A 23,849-nucleotide genomic window follows, 5' to 3' on the forward strand; every position below is an offset into this window, starting at 1 on the left:
GTATTATTTCTTAAAAGAAAAAAAAATAACTGAACCCGGTTGTGTGTATGTGTGTGAGAATGGGAAAAATAAAACATATAAATTAATTGGAATAGATCAAGGTCATATATTCCTCATTTACACGTTTTAGATGTTGTCTATGTATATCAAGAGCCTCTAAAGAAAAACCAAAAAAAAAAAAAAACGCTTTGGATAAAAGTGCATTTTAGATTAATAATTTCTAGGATATATTATTACCTTTACATGCTTCACAAAAAAAAAAAAAAAAAAAAATTCACAAAAAGGCCAAAGAATGTCCATGTACATCACATATAAGTTTATTCAATCATGGGCAAATGACCTCATGAGACTACTTATCATTCAATAAGTGTCCTTAATCACATAAATTAGATTTGTCATTCTAATTTGTCTATTGATTCAACATGCTCACCCCCAAATCTTTGTCTAACCTTGAAAAGAGAATGTAACTACCAATAAGACCCATGTGACATGAAGCCTTCAAGCACGTATCCGTGCCCATTTCCATCAATGAAAATAAATTGAGGAAGAGGTCAGAGGTTGTCTAGAGAAAATGAATCCGGCCTGTAATGAGAAAAAAGTGTGTTGAGGAGGATGAATTCATGTTAGAGGTGAAGAAAGACGGCATGCTCTTTAATAGAGACGCCATGCGTGAATTTCATGCTTGCCGCTTGTTTTATAATGTACGCAGCTATGCCCCAAGCGCTTTGACTGATGTGGGAATCACCCAAGGCAAAAGTATATGCATGCCTTGTACACAAGGCTTAAAAGGAAAATGCATGTTTACTCAAGTTGTTCACAAATTTAATTGGAATCATCAATATGACAAGAAAGGCTTTTCTTGTCAATTTGAACTTTTTTTTTTAATTAAAGTCAAAATTCTTACAGCTGAAATGCCCACTGGAAATAATTACTGACCGGCAGCAATGTTCTTGTTACCTCAAATCAAAGCTAAACAAATACTACTTGACCTTGGACTCATTGCAAAGGTCGCGATTAATAATTCAGTACTTCGTAACCAACGCAGAGAAGCACTAATACTCGCACAGACGCACCAACATGATCTGCTGCTCTCGGGGATGTGTGTGGGAGGCCCCTGGGTGTGTGTACACTATGCAGCTGCATTGTAGTATCAGTGTCATGAGTGTCTTTAATAAGAAGAGCAGAGGCGTAAAACTGGCAGGCAGCAGGCCAATGATAAGGTTTAATAGGCCACGGTGAAGAACAGCAGTAAGTAATAAGGTCTGATAGAGTGAAGGCGAGAAGGACTGGAGAGAGAGAGAGACTAATGCATGGAGACTCATACTGTGGCTACACTTGTTCCGCTGTCCTCCGCACTGCCATTCATCATTATTCGTCTCCCGCTTTCTTCCTTCGTTCCACCTTTCCGTTCATACACCATTTTTGTCTCTCACCCAGACATGAACTTCTTTCTCCGTTTAATTCATGTCTGAGCTGCGCCACTTACTGATACTCCTCAGCAGTTCCTTCAAATCTGCACTTTTTTTATCTATTTAATCTGTCTCTTCCTCTTCCTGTCTCTCTCTCCCTCTTTCTACTAGACTGTTTCCATCTCTCCTCTTTCAGATTTCCTCTCTGCTGCATGTCCTCTCTAGACCCATCCAACCACTCTCTCTCTCTCTCTCTCTCTCTTTCTTGTCCCTTTTCTGCTGCTGGTTTGGAGCCAGTGCCCAGTTTAAATCCAATCAGAACATTTCTACAGCAGAAGTTGTGGAAAAATCAACACTGTAATGCTCCTGAAAACTGTGAACTTAGAACAGATCATGTTTTTTAAAAGAGGAAGAAGAAGAAAACGATTTTACCAGTTGTGCTCCAAAAATAAACAGAAGTCTTGAGGATTTAAAATTATGTGTAAAGTGTAAATAAATTATGACAGAATTTGAATTTTTGGTTAAACTACTTTTATAAATGTAAATAAATTAGGATTAAACTCAACTGTCACTCAAAAACATGTTGTGGAAAATTTGTTTGTAAGAAGATTACATGGTTATACTTAAAATAAAGGTAATTCAGGTGAAGAGACTTTATTATCTATGAAGAAATGGTTCTTAATAAAAGAAAAATGTTCTTCAGATTATTAACCTGCTGTAGCCTTTACGAAAAGCAGCCACTTGGAGCACAAACTATTTCATACTGTTAAAACTGCTACATAAACCAACGCTAAATTGATTCAGACAGCAATCAGCCTTCAAAAACAATCTTTTTCCATACATACCCAATCCTACAGTAATGGCCAGTATTTCATGCAGCAGACAGTGTTTAGTCTATTCAAAAAAACATCAAAAAACATCTTTTGACTCAACACATACATTCGCAGGAACATATATGTCAGGTGGAAACTCTGAATGGACTAGGCAGCTGCACATAAGACCATAAAACAACATAATGTCCAGTGCCTGGGCAGTAACATCCCGCACATGTTGGAATCGTATTTACTAAAAATGTTGTCTGTCAGTATCTCACCACAAAGGCCCTGGCTGGCTGAGTACACAGTGAATGATAGGCTATGCATTTCAAAATGTCACAAAATATGATAGATCTCAGATGGATGGATACTATGAGTAAAACTACTGAGCTATTTTGAAAAATAAACTTAGGAGGCAGGCTCATTTGTTGACAGCCTAATGTATATGATAATATAGAGTTTTACAACATGTGCTGAGACTGCATAATTCTGTGAAGAACGATGATGAACGCCAGATCGTTTAGAAGAATTCTGACATAAATTTGTGGATAAAATAGCATAGTTTCATAGATTTAACAATTTGGAGAAAACTTAGATGTTGTTCAGAGTGCTCGACTGTAACTATTTACCCAAGTGTGACGGAATAGATTAACCCTGAAATCATTGATTTATGATGAATGTATATAATCTTGTTTTGATTTTGCTCTTCTGGCTGGAGCATTTCTATCATAAAAACAGAGACTGGATAGTCACTCTAAACCAAAACACCTTCCAAAAACATATCGTCGTCTTGGAATTGTAAAGTTTTATCTGCATTCGGAGCAGTTTTGAAATATTGAGCTTCAATGTTTTTGGCTTCCATAAACTTGTGTAGATAGTACCCCTTTCGTTTCCTAAAAAAAAGGCTATAAAATGTACACAGTGCAAAGAAACATCACATTATGCAAATAAGATGTCACAGAATAAGGAAATGTGAATCCATTTTGACAAAAATGTCAGATGGAACCTCAGAATTCCAAGGCGATGATATATAATTTGTCAACATTCATACCACTTGTGAGCAGTTGGCTATATAGTGAATGTAAACAAAAAGGTAAACACTGGGTCACTGGGCCTGACACTGAGCCTGAGGGCATGGATCTAGCACCTCGACAGGTTAAAATATTCTTCACAAAAAGATTCCCTAATTGTTCACAGAAAGATCCTCTGGGAATCCCATAACTCTTCTTCTACTGCATTGTAATGAAAACACTTCTTACACACTTATTTTTAACACCGTGTCGACACTATACACGGCAAAGCAACAGTTGCAAAGAGACCGTTTTGTCTCTTATACCACAATTAGCGCAACGGTTTGCAATAAATCATAAATACAATGGGGGATTAGTTTACTACTGGCTACTCATCTCGTGGCTTCACATCTAGTGACAGAAACACGTATTTGCTTCTGTTAGCTTTTGTCGTGCCGCATTGCGCAGCTCACAGCCGGTGTAAACATGGTGTAAGACTGTGTGTCATCATTCATCTAGTCTAGTCAATGGGATCAGGGACCAGTTATGACAGATATTCAGAGATCCCTGGCTGAGCAGCAGCTCTGCCACGATTAAAAAAAGCGCTACGACTATCACTCTCACCCTTATACTGACCTGAAACTGAAGCTCAGGCAGATCTCCACCACTTCACACTGTTTGTTTTGGAAGCCACCATGAAACCCTGTCCACAGTTGTACCCTTCGCTTAATCTTCATCTTTCACTCCCTGTCACTCTCTCTTTCTCACCTCAGATCTGCTGTCTGCCATCCGTCCCTCTCTCGTCATCTCCATATGTTCTCCATCTTACCCTACACTGATTATACTCGCATACGGTCTTTTCTGTTACTTATCCACATTTTCCAACACATCAGTAAACCGATCAAGAGCACACGCTCTCTTATGAACGTATGCTCGGCACGTAGGCAGATCTGTGAGTTCATTAAAGCTCTAAATGTGTATACCCTATTGTAATCATTCTCCCAGATGAATGACAAATAAGCCTTTACTGATATAATGAGTGCCTTCGTTAACCCCTAATGAGCTAATACGGATGCACACACAAGCCACCGGTGCGGCAATACTGCGGGATTTATGACACACATGCACAAACCAACAGAAATAATGTGGTATTTTTATCTTCTTCTCTGTGTTTAGGTTGTTAGATGATAGTAGATCTCCCCCGAGTAAGAAAATGTTACAGCAATAAAACTTTTTTTATTAGAAACACTAAATCCTGCTGGAGAGACGCAAAGGAGTCTCTTCATCTCTTTCTGTCTAAAATAAACATATTATCACCCCTTTTTTCATTCCCCTCTCTCTATATGTAGCCCTGCTGGGAGATGAGAGAAGATGTGCCAGAGGTTCAGCTTGTGATATGAAAGAATGATATGGAAACTGAAGCCGTGTTCTGCCTGTGCATTCGCAAAACCCTTCCTTCGCCTCTCAACCTGTGGTGAGGGTGTGTGTAGGTTACCTATGGCCATGAAGTCCTCCGGCTCCCACGGCTGAAGCTGGGAGAGGGGTCCGCTGTAGAGCAGCAAGCCATCTGCCACCTCTGTGATGAACTCCAGCGAGAGGTGGCTCTCGAAGCATGGCCTTATAGGAGGAAACCAAGCATAGCCGTTGCCATGGAAACTGTGTTTTGTCTGCTGGCACTCGGGTCCCTCAAACTGAGCAGGGCACTGGCATCTATGGTATGCACACAGGAAATCAAAAGCTCTTATTAAAAACAGTATGAGTTTCGGGTTTCGTACACATAATTTGTACACATTTGTATACTACTTGACTGACCTCGACCCAAAAGACAGAGAAAAAAAATGTTTGTGGTAGTCAGATACTGAGACAGAACCAGGAAGATTTCATTTAAAAATGTAGGTTACTCTCTTTTATTCATACCGTAGCACATTTAAGAAACAGTGGTAATTCAAAGAGCTTTTAAATAGACAAGATAAGAGATATACAGATAGATTAGGGATGTAGATCTCCATAATTGTGGCCGATGTGATACACATCTTGATTCATATCCAACAATACAATACATTACATATGAAGCAGCTACTGGTGTGATGCAATATAATTCACCCCATTACAATGCAATGTGATCTGATTTCAATTGTATTTAACACAATGCAAAATGGTGCAATGGAAAAAAATATATGTTTTACATTTTAATATGGCACAGTTTGCCTTTATTGCATTGGTTCAGACAGAGACCAGTGTTAATCTATATTCTATGTGACTCTCAGGACGCGCTTTAGTTTCCATACTGTAGTGATATGTCATATTCACGTAGCAGCTATAGTGATGAAAGAGGAGAAATCAATCTACATATAAAACACCTTGTTGGCACAGGCTATTTACATTAACTCCACCCACTAAAGTGTGATTGGGTTAGTCAACAGCACAAAAGCCAGTAACCTGTTGTCATCTCCAGTGGCGCAGATGATAAAATGTGTGCAGTAGACATGTGGAAGGGCTTTATTGTCCCAAAAAGTGGGTATCGATTTGATAATTTGAATGAAAAAAAAATACATTCAATAAGTTATTATTGTATAGTGTACAGTTATAATGTACTACAATACTGAGTTGCAGATAATTGCCACTATTTGCAATAAAAATCCTGCTATTTTAACAATGTAAATAGCTTCTAATTGCTATTAAACTTAGCATAATAGTACAAATCGCTATAAAATGCAGATCACAAATTATTGGTCACTTTCTAAATTAAACAAATATAGCACATCCACTAATAAATATATATATATTTATTTATCAAATACTTGTTAACTTTTATGCCGATGCACTGATGTGAATCAATTAATCTTACTTTCCATTAGATACTGTAGATAGATAAATCGATACATAGACACACAGAAAGACGGACCGATAATTAGTCATTGCCAAGTAATTGTTTTTGCATATTTTAAATCCCGTTTCAGAAAAGGAAGTATAACCTTTTGCCTATATGGCCCATATATTTTGGAATAGTTTTCCATGCAGAACGCTTTCTTTAATGGATACTTCTTTCTTATCAGTCATTGTTTACTCACCCTGACTATCTATATGACTTGTTATATTATGACTTGTGTTTCGGAAAAACAAAAAAGAATGCCATTGGGGCTCCAAACAACATTGGACAGCACTGACTTTTCGTAAAATAAAGCAAGCCATACAGGCTTTGAATGACATGAGGGTGAGTAAATGACGACAATTTTCATTTCTGACTGAACTATCCTATTAATTCTAGACCAAAGACCCAGGTTAGCCAAACATACATATTTGATTTTTCTCAAAGCTGTGTATCCCACTCCCACTTCATCTTTGCTACTGAGTGATGCAACCTGTCAAATACAGTCTATACCAGCCAGACAGAGAGGTACGGTTCACTGAACACTGCCTGCATCCCCTTCAGACAATGTAGGATGGACCTCAAAGACTATAGATCCCTCATTATCATAATTGAATCATTATCCGTAAAACAATTTTCGGTTTCACTTTATTTTGATAAGCAACTTCACACCTACATGTCAGCTAACTCTCATTAGAGTGTTAGTAGAATATTAGTAGAGGTGTTAGGTACCAGTTAAATGTCTGTTGGTAGATCATCACAATAAAAAGTTAACAGATAAATATCAAACAGTATACTTATTCTCTAATGAAAGTTAGTTGACGTGTAGGTGCAAAGTTACTTATTGTCAACAGAATGTTCATAAGGGACCATCAAAATAAAGTGTTACCCAAATTTCTATGAACATTAGGAAAAATTATAACACGACAAGTACTACACAAATCTTAAAGAAATAGTTAACAATAAAACAATTCTGTCATTGATGATTCACCCTCATGTTCTTCCATTTTAACTTTGTGCATGAGTCATGGTAATCTTGATAATGGCATAGGATGTAGAAGATAAGAACTGATGTCACATGGGCTATTTTAACAGTGCCTTTACTATGTTTCTGGAAACATTTCAGTTAGACTAAAGTATGAAAAAGTAATGTTTTTCTGAACTTTAAATCATGTAAATGTATTCTAGCTTGTAAATGAGCATAATATGGGCACTTTAAGATTGCATTTTGAAGATTTTCTCATTAAGAGAACATCCCAAACATCATCCTCTATGAAACTGGAACCACACTAGACCATGCGATGCAAGCCGATGATGTGCATCTCTTTGCCATCAAAAATTTCCATATGAAAGATACACTTCATATGCATACGTATTGGCATGACTCAAACAGTAATCAACAGCTCTCTTGTTCTGCTTTCTGACGGATCAGCCCCACCTGTTGCTCACGCTCTCGATTCAGCCCACAAACAGCATCATCTGCTCAAAAACATCAATGACAAATTGCTTTCTTTTGGTTTGCCACCCAAGCACTGCTGTGCCCTCAGATCCCCTGCCTCAGTGTCTCTTTGGCAAGTCTAATCATAGTCTTTGAAAAATGCATGGGTCTATCACCGTCTATCCTCCATGTGTCTGTCTTTTTGCTTTGTTTCTTTCTCTCTCCTCACTTTCTGCCTTGTAGCTGCAGTTCTAATTGCCGGATTGAAAAGAAAATGACATGGGATGACGGCCTCTGTGCACTTTTGACAGCTGAGACAATGCAAGATAGTTAGGCAGGTCAATGCACCCAATAAAGCAATCAAACACGTCATGAGTGCTCTAATTGCATTGTACGCTAATCAAAACTACTCCCATGTTTACTAAAACAACATGCCATTGCAGAAGACAAGCGAGGCTGTGTTTATAGGACTGACCGTCAAACTACATCAGATCCTTATTTTCACTGCCATGTCTTGTCTAGCAATTCCAGCAATAAATATTTGGAACCAAAAGCAAAGAAGCGTTCAGTTCAGCAAATCTTTCTACCTAGCATATTTCACACTCGTTTGGTTTATTTTATTGGTATTTTTGTTGTCTGGATTTACACCTGTACATTTTTGGCCAAACAGATGCGGTTTCTCCTATTGTCTGTTGTCACGGTGTGGATGTAGAGAAAGAGCACTCAACGAGTACATACTCTTAATAGTTTTAGTCATACACCAAGGAACAAGGAACGAATAATACTACTGCAGGCAGGCAGGCAAGCACGTAACAGAAACCACACATAAAGATGAGATCGGACAAACAGGAATTAAATACACAAAGTAATTTACTAAATTAACAAGACACAGCTGAACACAATGAGACAATTAACTGAAAGGTAGGTCACACCGAAAACATGGATGAAAACAACAACAAAACAGTCGAAAGACGTGACATCTATATAGTACACTGTCTAATTTACGCTCTTTGCATCTCTAGACAACACTAGGCTAGGCTAGGAGGATTCCCTTCAACTTTTAATGAATGCAGTGGGTCATGTCATTTTACCATGGTGAAAAACATTGAGGGAGAATAAATAATTGTAACTTTTATGGGTACACTTTTATGTGAGTGACACCATTCAGGCCAAGCACATACTGTAAAGTTTTAGCAGTTATATCTGAATGAATTCCCTACATTACAGTTTGGGTCACACTTTAAATTAGGTAGCTTTAACTACAATCTACTTACATCAAAAAATAAGGGCAATATACGTATTGTGTTCATATTGTAATGTAAAGCACGTTTGCTGCTATTGAGATATGGGATACGGGTAGGGTTAGCAACAGGTTTGGTGTTGTAGGTAGGTTTAAGGGTGGGTTAAGGTGTGAGGGTCGGGTCAATAGTGTAATTATAAGTTTCAAAACTTTGTAGGATTTCTGCAAATGCAGTTGTCACCAATTTAGTTGCACAATGCTGTTTTCATTCCCATGAATTATCCACTGTATGTTTACAGAACATGTTTAAACACTGAACTGTTAAATCCCAACCAAATTTACCTGACAATTTACTCTGCATATACTTACATAACTTATTTTTACTGCCTGAAATAGATCAGACATGCAATTAGTTGTTTTTTCTTTATGCATAATCTCATTACCCCAACAAGCAGAGGGTCAGAGGAAGTCTCCAAACTGCAAAGAAAACCCAGACACCAAACCAGGGGTTTTTAAACCCAAAGGAATTTTAGACTAAGAAAATATTCCTTTACCTTCAGTATTTAGCCTCTTGAGAATGTAAAAACTCTACCTCATGATTTTCCTTTTATTCTGTTTTCCTAGGTATTAATCCAAAATCTTTTGATTTAATTTTTTAGAACTGAGATAAAAGATATATTTTGCTGAAGTACTCACCTGCTGTGGATGTGACAGTCTCATGCTTTAAAAGATCACTGATCACAAGATAATTTACAGAAAAATTAAAAGTTCTGACGTGAAGATACTGAGTTAAAAGTCTTCTAAGGCCTTTTCAACACCTCTCAAAAAGGATGAGATGTGCAAACATCAAACCTTTTCTTATTAATTGATGCACAATAAAGTATAACCTACGCCTTATCACAAAGGTGCGTTATAATTAAGGAACTGATGTTGTAGTGAGGTTGTCAGTTTGCTGAATATCAAATACTGGCATTACTTCATGGTTTTATCCTTTACTTTGTTTCAGCTTTTACTCTCTCGCTATTTACAACTGTATGTGTGAAGTGCAATTTAAGCGTTTAGCGTAGTAAATAAAGTCTTTTTGCATTACACTTGAGGTTACTTGTTTTGCTCAAAAGTGAAGTCCCTGATCACATTTACACGCTCTTGGAAAGTGTTGGATTATTGTCTAAAGCCAAGAAAATAATATTCTATACTAGTCTATAGATGTGTTCACTGAACATGAGCACTGTTTGGGCATCTAATAACTCTGTCAAGAATCTCCCAAAGCAGTTACTTGATCCAAATACTTTCTCTGAATTTCTCATAATTAATTATGCATATTTTCCTTTTGGGCTGATTTGCTACATCTTAATGTATAAAGGATTGAATTAGCAGCAAAATACTGACAAAAATACACCTTTAAATGAATGAACATTTCTATCCAGTACACAGTTATTTTTACTTGCACACAAACACCAATATATACAATTTATGTTTTGGATCCTTTCTCATAAGATGCTAAAGTTTACAGGAATCTGTCTCAAAGATGTCAGATGGTCTGTCAGGTAGTCATTCTCGAATCATTCATCAAGTGTGTTTAGATGGATACACGTGCGGGATGGAAGAGTAATGCACACCACAGAGAAAAGTTTCCATGATAATGGCACAGATATTACATTCCTAATGTTGGCCCATTGATTACTGTCAGCCTCACAGCGAGCTGGATTTGGACAAATTTCCAGCCTGGTGCGACTAATGCTCTCCCAAGACACAAATCTAGCAAGACAGAGGAGCCAATCTGGTTGCAATAAGACAACATTTCAACCGCCCGAATCGATACAATAAAGTAACTCCGTCTGAGGAGCGATACCCTTTTAAGCTAAAGTTTCATAAAGACTCACTAGAAACTATGTCTGGTGACTCTCATTTAGGCTGAGGATTGAGTAAAACATAAGCCTTGCGATCTGGCGATGGAAAGAGTCAGGGTTTAAGGGATGGACGATGGAGTGCTTGGAGTGGGCGATTCAAAGTGGAGATCGAATTATGTGACAGGATCAATGAAAGAGACAGTCCCACTGAAGCAAAAGAGAATATCAAAGCTGGTCAGAGGAGAGGCAAAAAAATGAAGCGGAAAAATGAAAGGGCAAAATGTTCGCTGATCGCGCATTTTGAGTTTCTTTGGGGCATTTCTTGCAAGCTGTTGTTTGTGAACAAAAATGTTAAATTGTACAAAAACAGCTAGAAAGTCTGTTTGACAGTGTCTTCATTCCCAAAAGAAACAACAGCCTTTGATAAACAGCAGCAGGGTCAGATCTTTCTAAAGCAGAAAAGGCCCCTGTCCCATGTTATTCACTGGGGTCAATTTGAGCAATATCTAAAATATTAAGAGTGTCTTTTGAGTGTGTGCTCGAGTCGGGGATAAGAGAACACCAGAGAGACAGTAAAACACTTTAAATAGAAACATTTCTATCTTTATTGAAAAAATAAAAAAAGCCTCAGCTCTGTTCTGCCTGATGAACTAAATCAGACCAATTTATCTCCTTGAGTGAATCCTGGTCTTAACATCAGCCATGATGGCTGAACACAATCCTCTTACTCCCCCTGGTCCGTTTCCCCCCTGCCTATTCACTCATTTCCTGCCAGCATAAACAGCAAGAGGAATCCATTGGTTAGCGAGAAACCTACAACCATTTCTCCGCTGTTCTCTATTTACAAATCCACCATTAATCCTGTTTTCTGACTATATACATGTTGCTCCTTAAATCTTGAGATGCAGTGCAGCAGAGTTATGTACACTTGAGTATCAAATAGTATCTAAAAAGCATGAATATATATTCAATATAATTTATTAAGAGAAAAAGATAAAGTATATATTTGCTATTTTTATTCCATAATTAACTATTATTTGTCTTATTTCCCAGGACAGATATTCAAGAGGATTTTTTTCTTTTTTTTCAAACTTAAAGATATATTGCTTATAAACTAATTCTAAATTCTTCAAGTAAATGTATGCTGCTTGTTATGCTGAATATTTTAATATTTTTATAGGGAAATAATAAAGCATACATTATTGCAGAATTCTCCTAAACAATCTTCATCAGCTTCATTTTTACTTTATTAATGCACATACAGCCATAGCTAGGAATTGAATCAACATCATCCCAAAGATGCAGATTATGTTGCTCATCGTGCATAGGATTATATAACACAAATCCTTTTACTCATGAGGAAACGTTCAGGATGTTCAAGTAAGACCATAAGACTAAACCTACGATTTCACGCAGCATAAGAAACTAAATTCAGTCCCTCCTCTAACTGTGGAGCTGACATTATTTGTTGAATGGTGACAATCATCTGAAAGGATGCTGCTTAATTAGATCTAAATTATGATTGAGGGTGTTTATGGTTAAATCGACTCACTGTAAAATAAATATAAAAAAATGTTTTTTCAACTTGAAATATTTTCAGTCAACCAGAATATTTTAGATGTCATATAAATTAACATTAAGTAACTAAAAAAATTTAAGTTGACTCAAGTTATTTTAGGTAGAAACAACTTTTTGTTTCTATTTGTACACAATAAAGCTTTGACATCCTACTTATGATAAATATTTTGCAGTATCCATTTTTCCCTTGCAAATTCATCTACAGTGTAATTTCCAAAAGCTTTTTGTGTTATGCTAACAGCAGCAGGAGGAACAGGATTTTTAAACATTTATTTATTTATATATTTTGCATTATTTTAACAGCAGTTGGGGCAATGAGATTTTTTTTTATTGTTATTTTATTTGCAGAACTACTCTATGAGGGTTTATAGTCTTTGAATAAATGCTCTTGACATCGACCCCCATTCTGGCTGATGTACATTTACAAAAGATTTGTAAATCTTCTTTATCTACTTAATTCTAATGAAGCACGTACATGGTACATGGACTGAATGATAGTGACTCTTGATTCCATTTGTGATATTCATGAAATACAGATAACAGAAAGAGGACCTTGAGAGCTAAACTCTCCAGGCTGGTTGGATGTTTGATGCATGTGAATTACAACGTTTGTATAAGAAAACAGTGATATTTAAAGCACTCTCCTGCAGGACTGTCTAAGCTTCTCTTGACACAGAAATAACCAAGCAGTGTGAGTGAGGGACCCGAAAGCAATTTCATTCTGCCAAAGCGAGATATTCGTATAGACCATGTCATATTAATGCATAAGAATCCCTATTTTTCATACAAATATATATGTTTGATAAATCGTTCCGTTTGAGTGCATACAGTTCAAATAAACATTTTTCATATAAATAGTCATATTTTGACACTGAAAAACTGAAAGGTTTTGAACACGCCTAAAGGCTGAAGAAGACCGGAAGGTTGACGTAACACAGACGCAACATTAAGGTTGTTGCCTGCGGACATTATTAGGATTAGAAGAGGGCTTGAGGCATGAAGCGTTCTGGTCCACAAAGCCAGCTCACCACATTACATGCTCGCTAGCTCTGACCACTCGCAAATCCGTAGCTTTACTTTTTTCTTTTAATTAAACCACTGAGAGCTAAATTAATTTCTCCATATTTTTCAAGGTGATTAAAATGAGCCGTAGAAAGCGTAGCCATACTATATGCCAGAACGGGAAGCTAAGCCATTGCAAGTGTACGTATTGCGTGTACAAATCTCGCCCTGGTATTTTCAAGGCATTCAATGATGTAAGTTCATGTCATGCAAAAGAGATTGAGAAAATGTGTAATAGAGCTGCGTGTGTGTCAGTCTCCACTGTAAAACAGACAGGTGTGGAAACGGGTTTGGGCATGTGCGTGTAATAGGGGCAGTAGGGTGGTCTCGATAGGTGCTGAGGTGAACGGACAACACATAAATTATACAATAGGCAAATGCGCAATTTAATTTTTAAATGCCCCCTTTGGATGATGTCAGGCGGGTATTTATGATATGTTCAATGCTCTGCATTTTTAATTTCCCTGAGGGAAGGAAAAATCCTTCATATCACAAGCAGCGATTAGAATACAACTCACATCTGCAACCACATCTCAGATATCATTAGGAGCTTCCACATGGCAGCTGCTCTCTTGATTTGGATCTAAATCAACCCATACATACTAAAACACCAAGCTTTATAAATCACTGCTAAGCATCCAGTAGTGGCCTAGCTAACTGTTACACAATCTTACCGTATGGTATTGTCTACTCCCATTATTCTCATGGCTGACAATACATGTTATTCATACATAAACTTTTTTCACTAATTTCTTCCCGTCCGTCTCTGCCATTTTTAGGTCTATCTTGCCTTTAGGGCAAAGAAATGTATGTAAATGTGAGCACCAGTTTCCAGATGATTCATTTTTTAAAATAGGTCAAATAAAATTAAATACAATTTGCATTTATATAATTATATATAGACATAATAGGACATAAAATTAGTCATTGTTTGAATTATGTGAAGGCTTGCTTTCATTAAATTGCAATTGATCTCTTATGTGGTCACTACTTTATTGTCAACATATATACTGTATATATATATATATATATATATCTGTTCCAATTGGTATAGAAAGGTGCTATTATCTCTGACAACTCAGTTCAGATATTATAATCAAACTTGCACATGCATATGTAGGAAGCAATTAGCTATAGTGGAATTAGCACGATTAGAAGATCTAGCTCATTACGTTTTAACTGGAAGTGATGTATGACAACACTGCCCAGCTTTGCACTTATACATAATTAACATAAAGAAACATCACTGCTAATTAGACCAACATGTTCTAGTGTAGGCAGACGCACAACTTCCTGCTTGAGAACAAAACCTGAAATAGAAAGTTTTGTTCAAAATATTCAAATTGAGACATGGATCGCCTGCTTTGTTCAATTACAGCTATGACTGAAAAAAAAAGGGCGTTAGAGCGTTTGTTATTAACTTGCGGCTGCCAGGTTTCCTTGTATTCTGAGTAAAAAATTCCCCATCTAACAATTATCACAAGCTCCCTGCTCCCCCAAAACCCGTCCAATCCCAGTCACTCAGTATTGTTATTCGGGGAGGGAAATCAATATCCATGCCAGGACTGGATAATTGAATAACACAGAAGAAGAAAGGCTTTTTCAGCCTCATTTTTGTGCAAAAGCTCAGAAGCGAAAAGATTAGTCTTACAAAGAGTGCTTTGGATCCATGTGGAAGTTCACTTGATCATGTCTCTTTTTACACTCTCAAAGAGGCACATGAAAGTGATATGAAGAAGAGGCTTCTATGCATCTAAGTGCATGTGCATTTTGAGCTTCAGACAGTTTCGACAGGCAACAGAGCTCAACTTAATGTAATGTTTAGACACTGTGTTTTGTTTCCTCAAAGAGCTTGCATATGCTCAGGAACCTGTTGCAGATTACAGACTGCTAAAGGAAGCCTGTTGTAAACATCTCACTGCTGTTGTGCTCGCTTCTCTCCATATGCGAAGTGAAATAAAGTCATTCGAAAAAAGCTCTCAAAGGAAAACCTGTACTTTCTCACCTGTATCCGCTCTGCGTGTCCACACAAACTCCTCCGTTGTGGCAGGGGTTTCTGGGATAGACAGAGCAGCCCTGGTGGAGATGTTCACGTGCTGAGCAACTGCAGACAGCTGTGGCTTCCACAGTCACTGACACCAGAGCCATGCTGCCCGAGTCGACCACCGCCGGCTTGTCAGTCACGCTCAGGTGGCTGGTGCAGCCTCCTCCTCCCCGACAGTCTGCATCCACACACTCATCTACGTGGACCTGGGTCACGTTGACTTGAAGAAAAGACTGGAGCTGGATGGGGAAGGGAAATGGAAAAAAAAAGTCTATCAGAAGTGAAGTGCTGCCATGATGAAAGAAATAATTGACAGAACACATTAAAAGAGTAAAGAACGTGTGAACAGCTTCATTATTATCATTTTAGCATGTTAACATTTATTATCATTTTGACCCAGAGCCAGATTTTGAGTTTCATGCACCAAGTAAAACAATTATGTTTCTACGCAAAAGTGCTGTTTAATTCAAATCTTTACACGGTTGAAACACAGATTAGGTAATGACGTCAAATAATATTTATTTCAATAAGTATCTTTGAACATCCATGATAATTTTGTGCTATAACTAGTAAAAGATGATTGGAACTGTTCATTTGGATGTTCATTTATCATTTATTCACAATCGTTCTTGACTGAAGAAAGAAAAAAACATCATGGATGACATTTGGGTGAGTAAAGTCGTTGACATTTGGGTAAGTTGTTTTTATTCTGGAAGTGAACTAAACCTTTAAATCTAAAGATGTAGACCATGACTTCTTTATATGATTAACAAATTTAATAGGTTTTTAATTACATTTAATGAATGGATTTTACAATACATTTTTTTTATATTTTACATGTTAAAGGCAAAGTCTTTTGGGTTTAGTGTGACATGTTTTTACTTTCATGCTGGTCTAGACTGGTTTTTGCTGTTTAGATGGATAGAGCTGGTCAGTAAACTAGCAAGGTCTTCCTCGTGAAGCTCCCTGACCAAAGAAGTCTTTCTGGTTAAACAGCTTAGACTGCTAGGCCAGTAATACAGCAGCGCTTATACACTGGTGTCCATTTATATGCCAGTCTATTCAGCTGAGCTACCCTCAAATTAGCATACAAATAGCAAAACAAGTCCAACCAAGTTAACCAGAAAGACCCCAAGCCCACTTGTTTCTATTGCTTTGAGGCATAAACATCGTACAGAGACACTGGTGCCCGCTCACTCTATTTCATTCTTGGACACATCGCGCACTCCAGAGCCTCTCTGGCCGTGTACTTTTCAACAAGCACATAAACGGCATACAGATACCCCACGTCCACAGAGCTGCCTCCCAACTTTCACACCATTTATTCTAATGCAACATCTGAAGTGGAGCGGTTTGCTCCGCAGTGGACTTAGCAGTCACACAGTGATTGACCTGTCCTGCACTAACTCAAGTGGCCAGCACACTTAAGGGAAAATGAAGGGCTGAAGAAACAAGAGATATCGATAGATACAGGCAGAGAGAAGATAGAGACAGATGTTAAAGGTGAAAACTACTCTAAGATTAGCCGGGACCTATTTGCCAGGACACTATTCGGACTTGGCGGCGGTTCATAGAGCGGTATTTTCTACACAGCCTCTGTGGCAGAGTGATTGATGATGCTGTTTATGTTGATTTTATGTGTGATCTGAAGGGGAAACTCTGAGGGAGCACAGCGATACGGTGCAATGCGCACAACAGAGCTGGACAGGCAAATGTCACGATGCATTGTGGTGGGGTGAGAACAGAAACAGCGGGAACAGCATTAAAAAGGGTTTTGTTTTAAACAAAATAGAACATAAAATATTTAAAAAGGAGAAATAAAGTGTACATGGGGAATATGTGCGAGAACTGAAAGGGCACAATAACGAGATGCTCACTGACTTCCCCGAGCGCCCTGCAGACAATGGAAATGGCAGGAGTTGCGCAAGCTGGTGCTTTAGGTGTCACAATATACCTGTATTGATTATAACCGTGATATTTCAAATATAAAATATTGATATGTTAATACTACACATACAATAATATTATAAATAATACAGTGACAGCAAGCAGTAATCAGGTTGACACTCCAACAGAGGAGGTGGCAGTTTTACACATTAACACAGGTTGCCACCTGTCAAAAAAATGGAATAAATATGACAGCAACACAGAGTGCAGCTACTACTCTACAAAATCTTGTTGAAAAAAGATGACAAAAAGTTGCTGGTAGCTTGCAAGTGTGGGAGTTTTTATTTTTATTTTTTTGGTAAAAGACTGCAGGAAGTGCTGATAAACAGTAAGATCTTTTTTGTACAGTTATGACTACAAACAGTTTCTATGCTGCCCTACTTTTCATCAATTTCTATACAGTAGAATACGATTACATAAAATTATTAGCATGAGTTCATCACTGTGACTGCTCTATTTGGCGCACATTGGAAGCATTCACTGCGCATCCTTTTCTTTGTGCACAAACACGTTTGCGTATATACACAGGACAAGACGAGTATATTAAGGAGAGGTGCATTCAGCATTTAATGGCACCATTAACTTCAGATGCACCTCATCACACAATGCCAGCCCATTTTGTACTGTGCTGCTCCTCTGGAGCCCGGATGCAGAGTGGCATTTGAAGAGATGTGGCAGAGAAAACACGATAAGAGTTCATATCCAGAAAACCTTGCATAATGTGCAGAAAACATAATGTGGACATGCAGTTTATATTTGTTAGTTAGTGACCTTTATGTAACAAGGATAAAACCCTAGTGCCTAAAGTCTTCATACCCCTTTAGTTTTTGTTGTCACATTTTGTCATGTTGTTTTACAATGTTACACAACTGCTTTAAATAATTTTTCCCTCTACGTAAATCTACACCACACTCGCCATAATGACCGTAAAAAAACGTATTTATTAAAACTTTATTAAAATGTATTAAAAACGAAAGACAGAAAAAAAAATATATATATATGGCACAAGTCTTCATACCTTTAACTCAAAACTTAGCTAAGGCCTCAGTTCTTTTGGTCTTTTGATGCAACAAGCTTTGCATTTATTTATTTATTTATTTTTGCCATTCTTCTGTTTAGATAATTAATAATTTCAAGCTTTGTCAGTTTGGCTGGGGACCATCAGTGGTGGCCAGATATTTATACGTTTCTCTAAAAAGGTCCGACTGGTCCCAAGACACAGTTTTGGCTGAGCCACTAAAGGACGTTCAGAGTTGTCCCTAAGCCACTCCTGATGTGTCTTGGCTTTGTGCTTAGGGTGATTTCCATGCTGGAAGGTGAACTTTTCACCCAGTCTGAAGTTCCGAGGGCTCTGAATCAGGTTTTCATTAAGCATATCTCTGCATTTAGCTGCATTCAGCTTTCTGTCTTATCTGATCACTTCCCCAGTTCCTGCAGCAGAAAAACATCCTCACTGCATGATGGCTCTGTCACCACAGTTCACCACTAAATGGCATTATGTAGGTTATAAGCAGTGCTTGGTTTACCTCAAAAATTCTTTTTTTTTTTTCATAGTCTGAGAATTATTGGGGTGTATTTTTAGAAATTCCAATCATTGTTTCATGTATCTTTACTGAGGAGATGCTGGTGTTTGGTCACTTTGGTGGAGTATTGCAGCGATGTTTGTCCTTCTTTATGTTTCTTCATGGAGCTCAACCAGAGTGGCAGTAAGTGTCTTGATCACCTATCTAACCAAGACCCTTCTCCTTCAACATCCATTTCAGCTTTTAAACTTTATATAGGAAGGTACATGCGCCTTTCCAAATCATGACCAATAAACTGAATTTGCCATAACTCCATAACTCCAGTTATGTCTCTTTAACTTAATTTGGAAGACAATTCTATATTTTTAAAGCATAGTGACTAAAAACAGGTACCAGTGTATAATATGCTAAAAGTCCAGCACTAGAGGATGCTAACATTCGATTAGGAATATATATTGACAATCAGAAATGTAAGAAAGGTGTCAGGTTATGCAATGCTTTATAAACTAATATACAAATCTTGTATCAATTGCAGTTTAACTATAGAACCCTTTTTATAGATTTATTACATGTACTGTTAACGTTTCAAAAGCTTTTTTTGTTTTAATTATAATGATTAGAGCTTACAGCTCATGAAAGTTCAAAATCCAGCATCTCAATTAAAACAACTTCCAAGCACCAGGAGTATTTTTTTTAGAACTGCTATAAATTTTATACTTAAATTCATACTTTCACTTTGTTTTGGTGGAGTTGTTGTTGTTAATTGTTCTGTGATTCTGGGCCACTAAACATGAAACCAATAATGCATAGTTTAAACATATAATCAAAATCAGTGTGGTATCTCATTGAATTCCATTAATTGGCTTTCAGTGGCTCGAGTGTCCATGTGTATCTCAAATGTGTGTGCCCAACTGACTGCAGATCTACTCATGCACTTTACTGCACTGCAGAGTCCCCGTGGAACAGATCCAGGAGTTGTTTTCAAGACACACAAACACACATACGCATTTGAAGCTGCAGAGCATAAAGATGCCTGGTGTTAAACATTCACCCACACACACTTGACTCTCCCTCTCTTTTCATGGTTCTGGTTCTTTACCAACATGCACACAGACACACACACACACACACACACAAACACACACACACAATGTGCATCATCCACAGAGTGTTCAGGTCTGACTCCCACGTTTGTGTCTGCTTGAGGAGGTGATTTGCATGTATTACCTCGGACGTTAAACACTGCAACTATGAGGTCTCGCATTTCATTTTGCACTCGCAGACAACTAATAAACCATTATTTTATATGAGGCAGTTAGGCTCAGGTAACAGGAAAGAGGATACACCCACTCCCTTGTCTAATCCTTCTTCTGGACTCTCTCATTTCTCTCTCTCTCCATTTTATTTCTTTCTCTCTCTCTCTCTCCCTATTCCTGGAGGAGAGCGTGAAATTTCTTGCCCGTCTCCTGCTCGATCGTACTGTCAGCTCATTTCTCAGAGCCCCTCTGGGGCGCCCGTCGGGATTGGAACTACAATACCCAGAATTCCCTGAGGGAAACTGTTCCACAGAGGCTCCATGATAGCACAGGATGACACCCAAGAGATATACAAAGTGGGATCTGCATACACACATAAACAGGCCAACCGGTAGGAGGATTGAAGTTGATTTTGTTCTCCTCGCTTACAGGCACTAAACTTCATGCTGGACCTGTGGCCTTTTCATGTTTCTGTTTTATGATTCAAAACTGTGTGTGTTTCTTAAACATTTGATTTGCGAAGAATAGGTTCAACAATCGCCAAAGGGTGTTTTAGTGAGACGGCGAGAAGCATGGTGAGGTGTGGAAACGATCCACATGATATCGTCATACGTGACTGAGCTTTTCTTTTAAAAAGAAAGAGTAGAGGTCCTCTCCTCTCAAAGCAAACCTGAAGGAACAAACATTCACATAAAAGAACTGGAACAGGGATCGATGGGAGGTGCTGGGTGTGTAGCACTTAAAGATGTAACAAACCAAGCAGTCATTTCAAAATTATACTGAGAGACAAAAGTAGGGAAGGCAAAAAAAATCTAAATACGTGCAAAACAAAAGGAATAGTGTGGGTGTGCACGAGTCAACAATTGCCTGAATAAAGTCGAACAAAAGGGCAGAGGCAAAAGCACTGCCTTCGTGTTTGATATGTAATTACGAAGAATTCTGCAAAAGCCGAGGTGATGAGAAGCGTTTTTGAGAAAGGCCAGTGTGAAATGACTCTGACAGCGAAGATCCAGCTGAAAGCTTTAAAATAATTGTATTTCCCCTCCTTTACCGCATGCACTCAAACAGAGTAGAAAATTCATTGGCATCTGATTAAATGTAGAGAACAGCTTTAATTGTTCTTTGTTCATCCTCACCGCTTCCTTCTGCATTTCGACCTGCTCACTATAGGTGCACTATTTCTAGATTGCGCCGTGCATGTTTATTCTGAGGGTTAACTCTCAGAAGAATGACTTTTTTTTCTGCAAAGTTGTTTTAGCTTTGTCTGCTAAAGACCTAAATGCAAGCTTTGCATTTGAACCGATTCGCCCTCAAATTTCACAACAAATAACAAGCTTCTCTGAAAACTTTTTCTTCCCCCGTGCCTTTTTCCCTGTTTATCATTGACTCTTAGTCTTTCATCAGGACTCACTATCACCACAGGGAGATTTCTTTTTGGTTTTTGAGCTTGATGCAACAGTGTGTGTTTTTGTGCGCCGTTTGACACTTCACAGGGTGTCATTTCAGTTGTGTGTATTGCAGAAGGGGTGTTAGGGGGCGAGATATAAGGGCGCACCCCTGGGAAATGAGCAGTGTGCTCCGAAAAATCCGCTTCCCCCATCCTAGCACGGCCGCGGGGGAATCCTGAGCTCTTCAAAGTGTGCGTTGTGGCAGCAGGGGAGCGAGGTGGAAAGCAAGGGGAAGAGAGAGGACTGCTAGAGATCATGGTAGTGCATTAAGAATCATTTAAAAGTTACAGACGTGAGGGGGGCTCATCTCTGTCTCTCTCCTGCTGCTCACGCTCGTTTCTTCCAGCTCTCTTGTAAGCCAACATCACACGGCCTACTCGACACATCCGACATGCAGTGAATGGAGCCGCAAAAGCGGACGAAAATAGAAAAATGCAATTACATCAGATTCCGAGGCAATAGTTCTGTGCGTGAGCATGAACTGGCTGTTCTTACTGATCTCTCTCAAAACCCTGCCAGTGCATGTACCTTAAGCGTGGCAATTTTCATTACACGTCTTGGAATTTCTCCAATTACTACGGGTGGAGATAGGCAACTCACTTTCCATATCAGTGACTTCATCTGTAATTAACTCTCTAAATTTCCCACTACTTTTAATAACGGAACAAGTCGAATTTAGGGGAAACGAATGAGAATAAGGGAACATTCTGAAAAGTTTCTTCCAGAGGATTAGAATTTCCATCATTAATAACCTCTAGCCTTCATCAGTGCTACTTTCACCATCTCGGCTCACCATTTCCAGGCCATTTTCCAAGCCTCTTTACGCCTTGTAATTGGTCCTGATCAATGATTTTGCGTAGGAGACTGATGCATTTAGATCTGTTGAATTTTTCCAGTTCACATCACAGCTCTTTTGCCTTTAGCAGCGTGTCTTTTCTGAGAAGGAAATGGAGCTTATGTGAGATATCAATGAAAAGAGAGCGAGGGAGAGTGAGAAGTGACACTTTAGATTCGACTGAAAAGGTACAAAGAGGGCTGGGTTAATACATCAGGTCTCATCTAGTTATGAATAAGTGAAACGCGAATGTAATTTGTGTTAAAGCTTCCTGAAAGAGTGCATGCTTTTAGAGCAATTCCTAGGTTAATTACAAGGTCTAAAATGACTACATTTGTATCCGTGCGTTTCTGACAGGCCTTACTTTTTGTTTATGAGCTGCAAGGTAACCATGGACTCTCTCGGCCCTGAGGAACGGAGTGCTGTGAACGGAGAACCTCACATCCAGAGTCCTGTGCCGCACTTCCACCAGACTGAAAATGTTGACGTTGTCTGCCCCCACAGACAGCATGTCTGACAGGAAGTCGCCCAGCAGCTCGTACCTGCTCTTCAGATTGCCACGGCGTTCCATGAACTCTGTGGTGGAGATGTCTGTCAGAGACACAAACATAAATGCACGACACATAAGGATAACAGAACCATATAAATTTGAACTAAGCTACAAGAACTCCAGAACATGGAAAATAAAAAAAGCAGCCCCATTCTTGAACTGAGATGCAGAGCTCATGAAAAATGCATGGTCACGTTTTTCTCTCGTCAACACATCTCCTTGTCATTAAGTGAGGTTAGTGCCTGTCAATGGCTGTTCGCACAAACTCCAGTTGACATGACATGTCAAAAAGTCTAGAACGAGAGCTCAAACTACTGCATGCGGCAAGTCTTTGTCACCATGGTAATGGGTGTCTGTGCTTTACGGTCATGGTTTCTGGCACGTCATGATGAAGCTGGCCACGGCCTCTGAGCTTTGCAGGTAAATTGTGACAATTCAGCAACCATCTGACCATCGATTTTCCCGTGCTGGAGGTGTGCTTTCCTCTAAACACCCAATGGACTTATCTAATTGGGATGCTTAGCCTACAGTTTGGAACTGTGAGGGTGGTTGAACGCTGGCCCCAGGGGAGGTGTTAGACCAACTGAGAAAGATCCCAAGCTCAGTCTGTCCCCAGGCTAAGTCAGTGTCCCTTGGGGCCAGTGCTGCAGAGTGGCAGGGTGTCATAACTATCTTTGACACTTCACAACTCACAAAGGCAGAGGGGCATGTTTGAAGAAATTGGGGGAGATTTTACACTGACAATAGTGACATGGAACATGCTCTGGATTTTGACTTTCCTTTGTGACCCCCTCACCAAGAAAAATATGAGGTAATGCTGATGGTATAAACGGGCTAAAAAAGCATGGTAACAATTCATATTTGGATAGTCCAATTTTCATCTAGACATTTTAACTATAAATGTCACTGCATAATAGCTTGTTTTGATGTTTCTTTAATAAATATTTTATTGGCTATGCTTATTCTACTAACCCT

General features: G+C 38.6%; 1 protein-coding gene across 1 annotated transcript in view; it reads right to left on the reverse strand.

Moving 5' to 3' along the window:
- The window catches only part of si:ch211-186j3.6 (neural-cadherin), a 188,290-nt gene that overhangs the window by 30,736 nt on the left and 133,705 nt on the right, over positions 1–23,849 (reverse strand). The window contains exons 21-23 of the mRNA XM_043244155.1: positions 22,689–22,915; positions 15,277–15,554; positions 4,730–4,944 (exon numbers count right to left, since the gene is read on the reverse strand). Coding sequence (XP_043100090.1) covers positions 4,730–4,944; positions 15,277–15,554; positions 22,689–22,915 — 720 coding nt within the window. The remainder of the gene's footprint in view (positions 1–4,729; positions 4,945–15,276; positions 15,555–22,688; positions 22,916–23,849) is intronic.

This window comes from Puntigrus tetrazona, chromosome 7 (genome assembly GCF_018831695.1).
Source record: "Puntigrus tetrazona isolate hp1 chromosome 7, ASM1883169v1, whole genome shotgun sequence".
Classification (NCBI taxonomy): domain Eukaryota; kingdom Metazoa; phylum Chordata; class Actinopteri; order Cypriniformes; family Cyprinidae; genus Puntigrus; species Puntigrus tetrazona.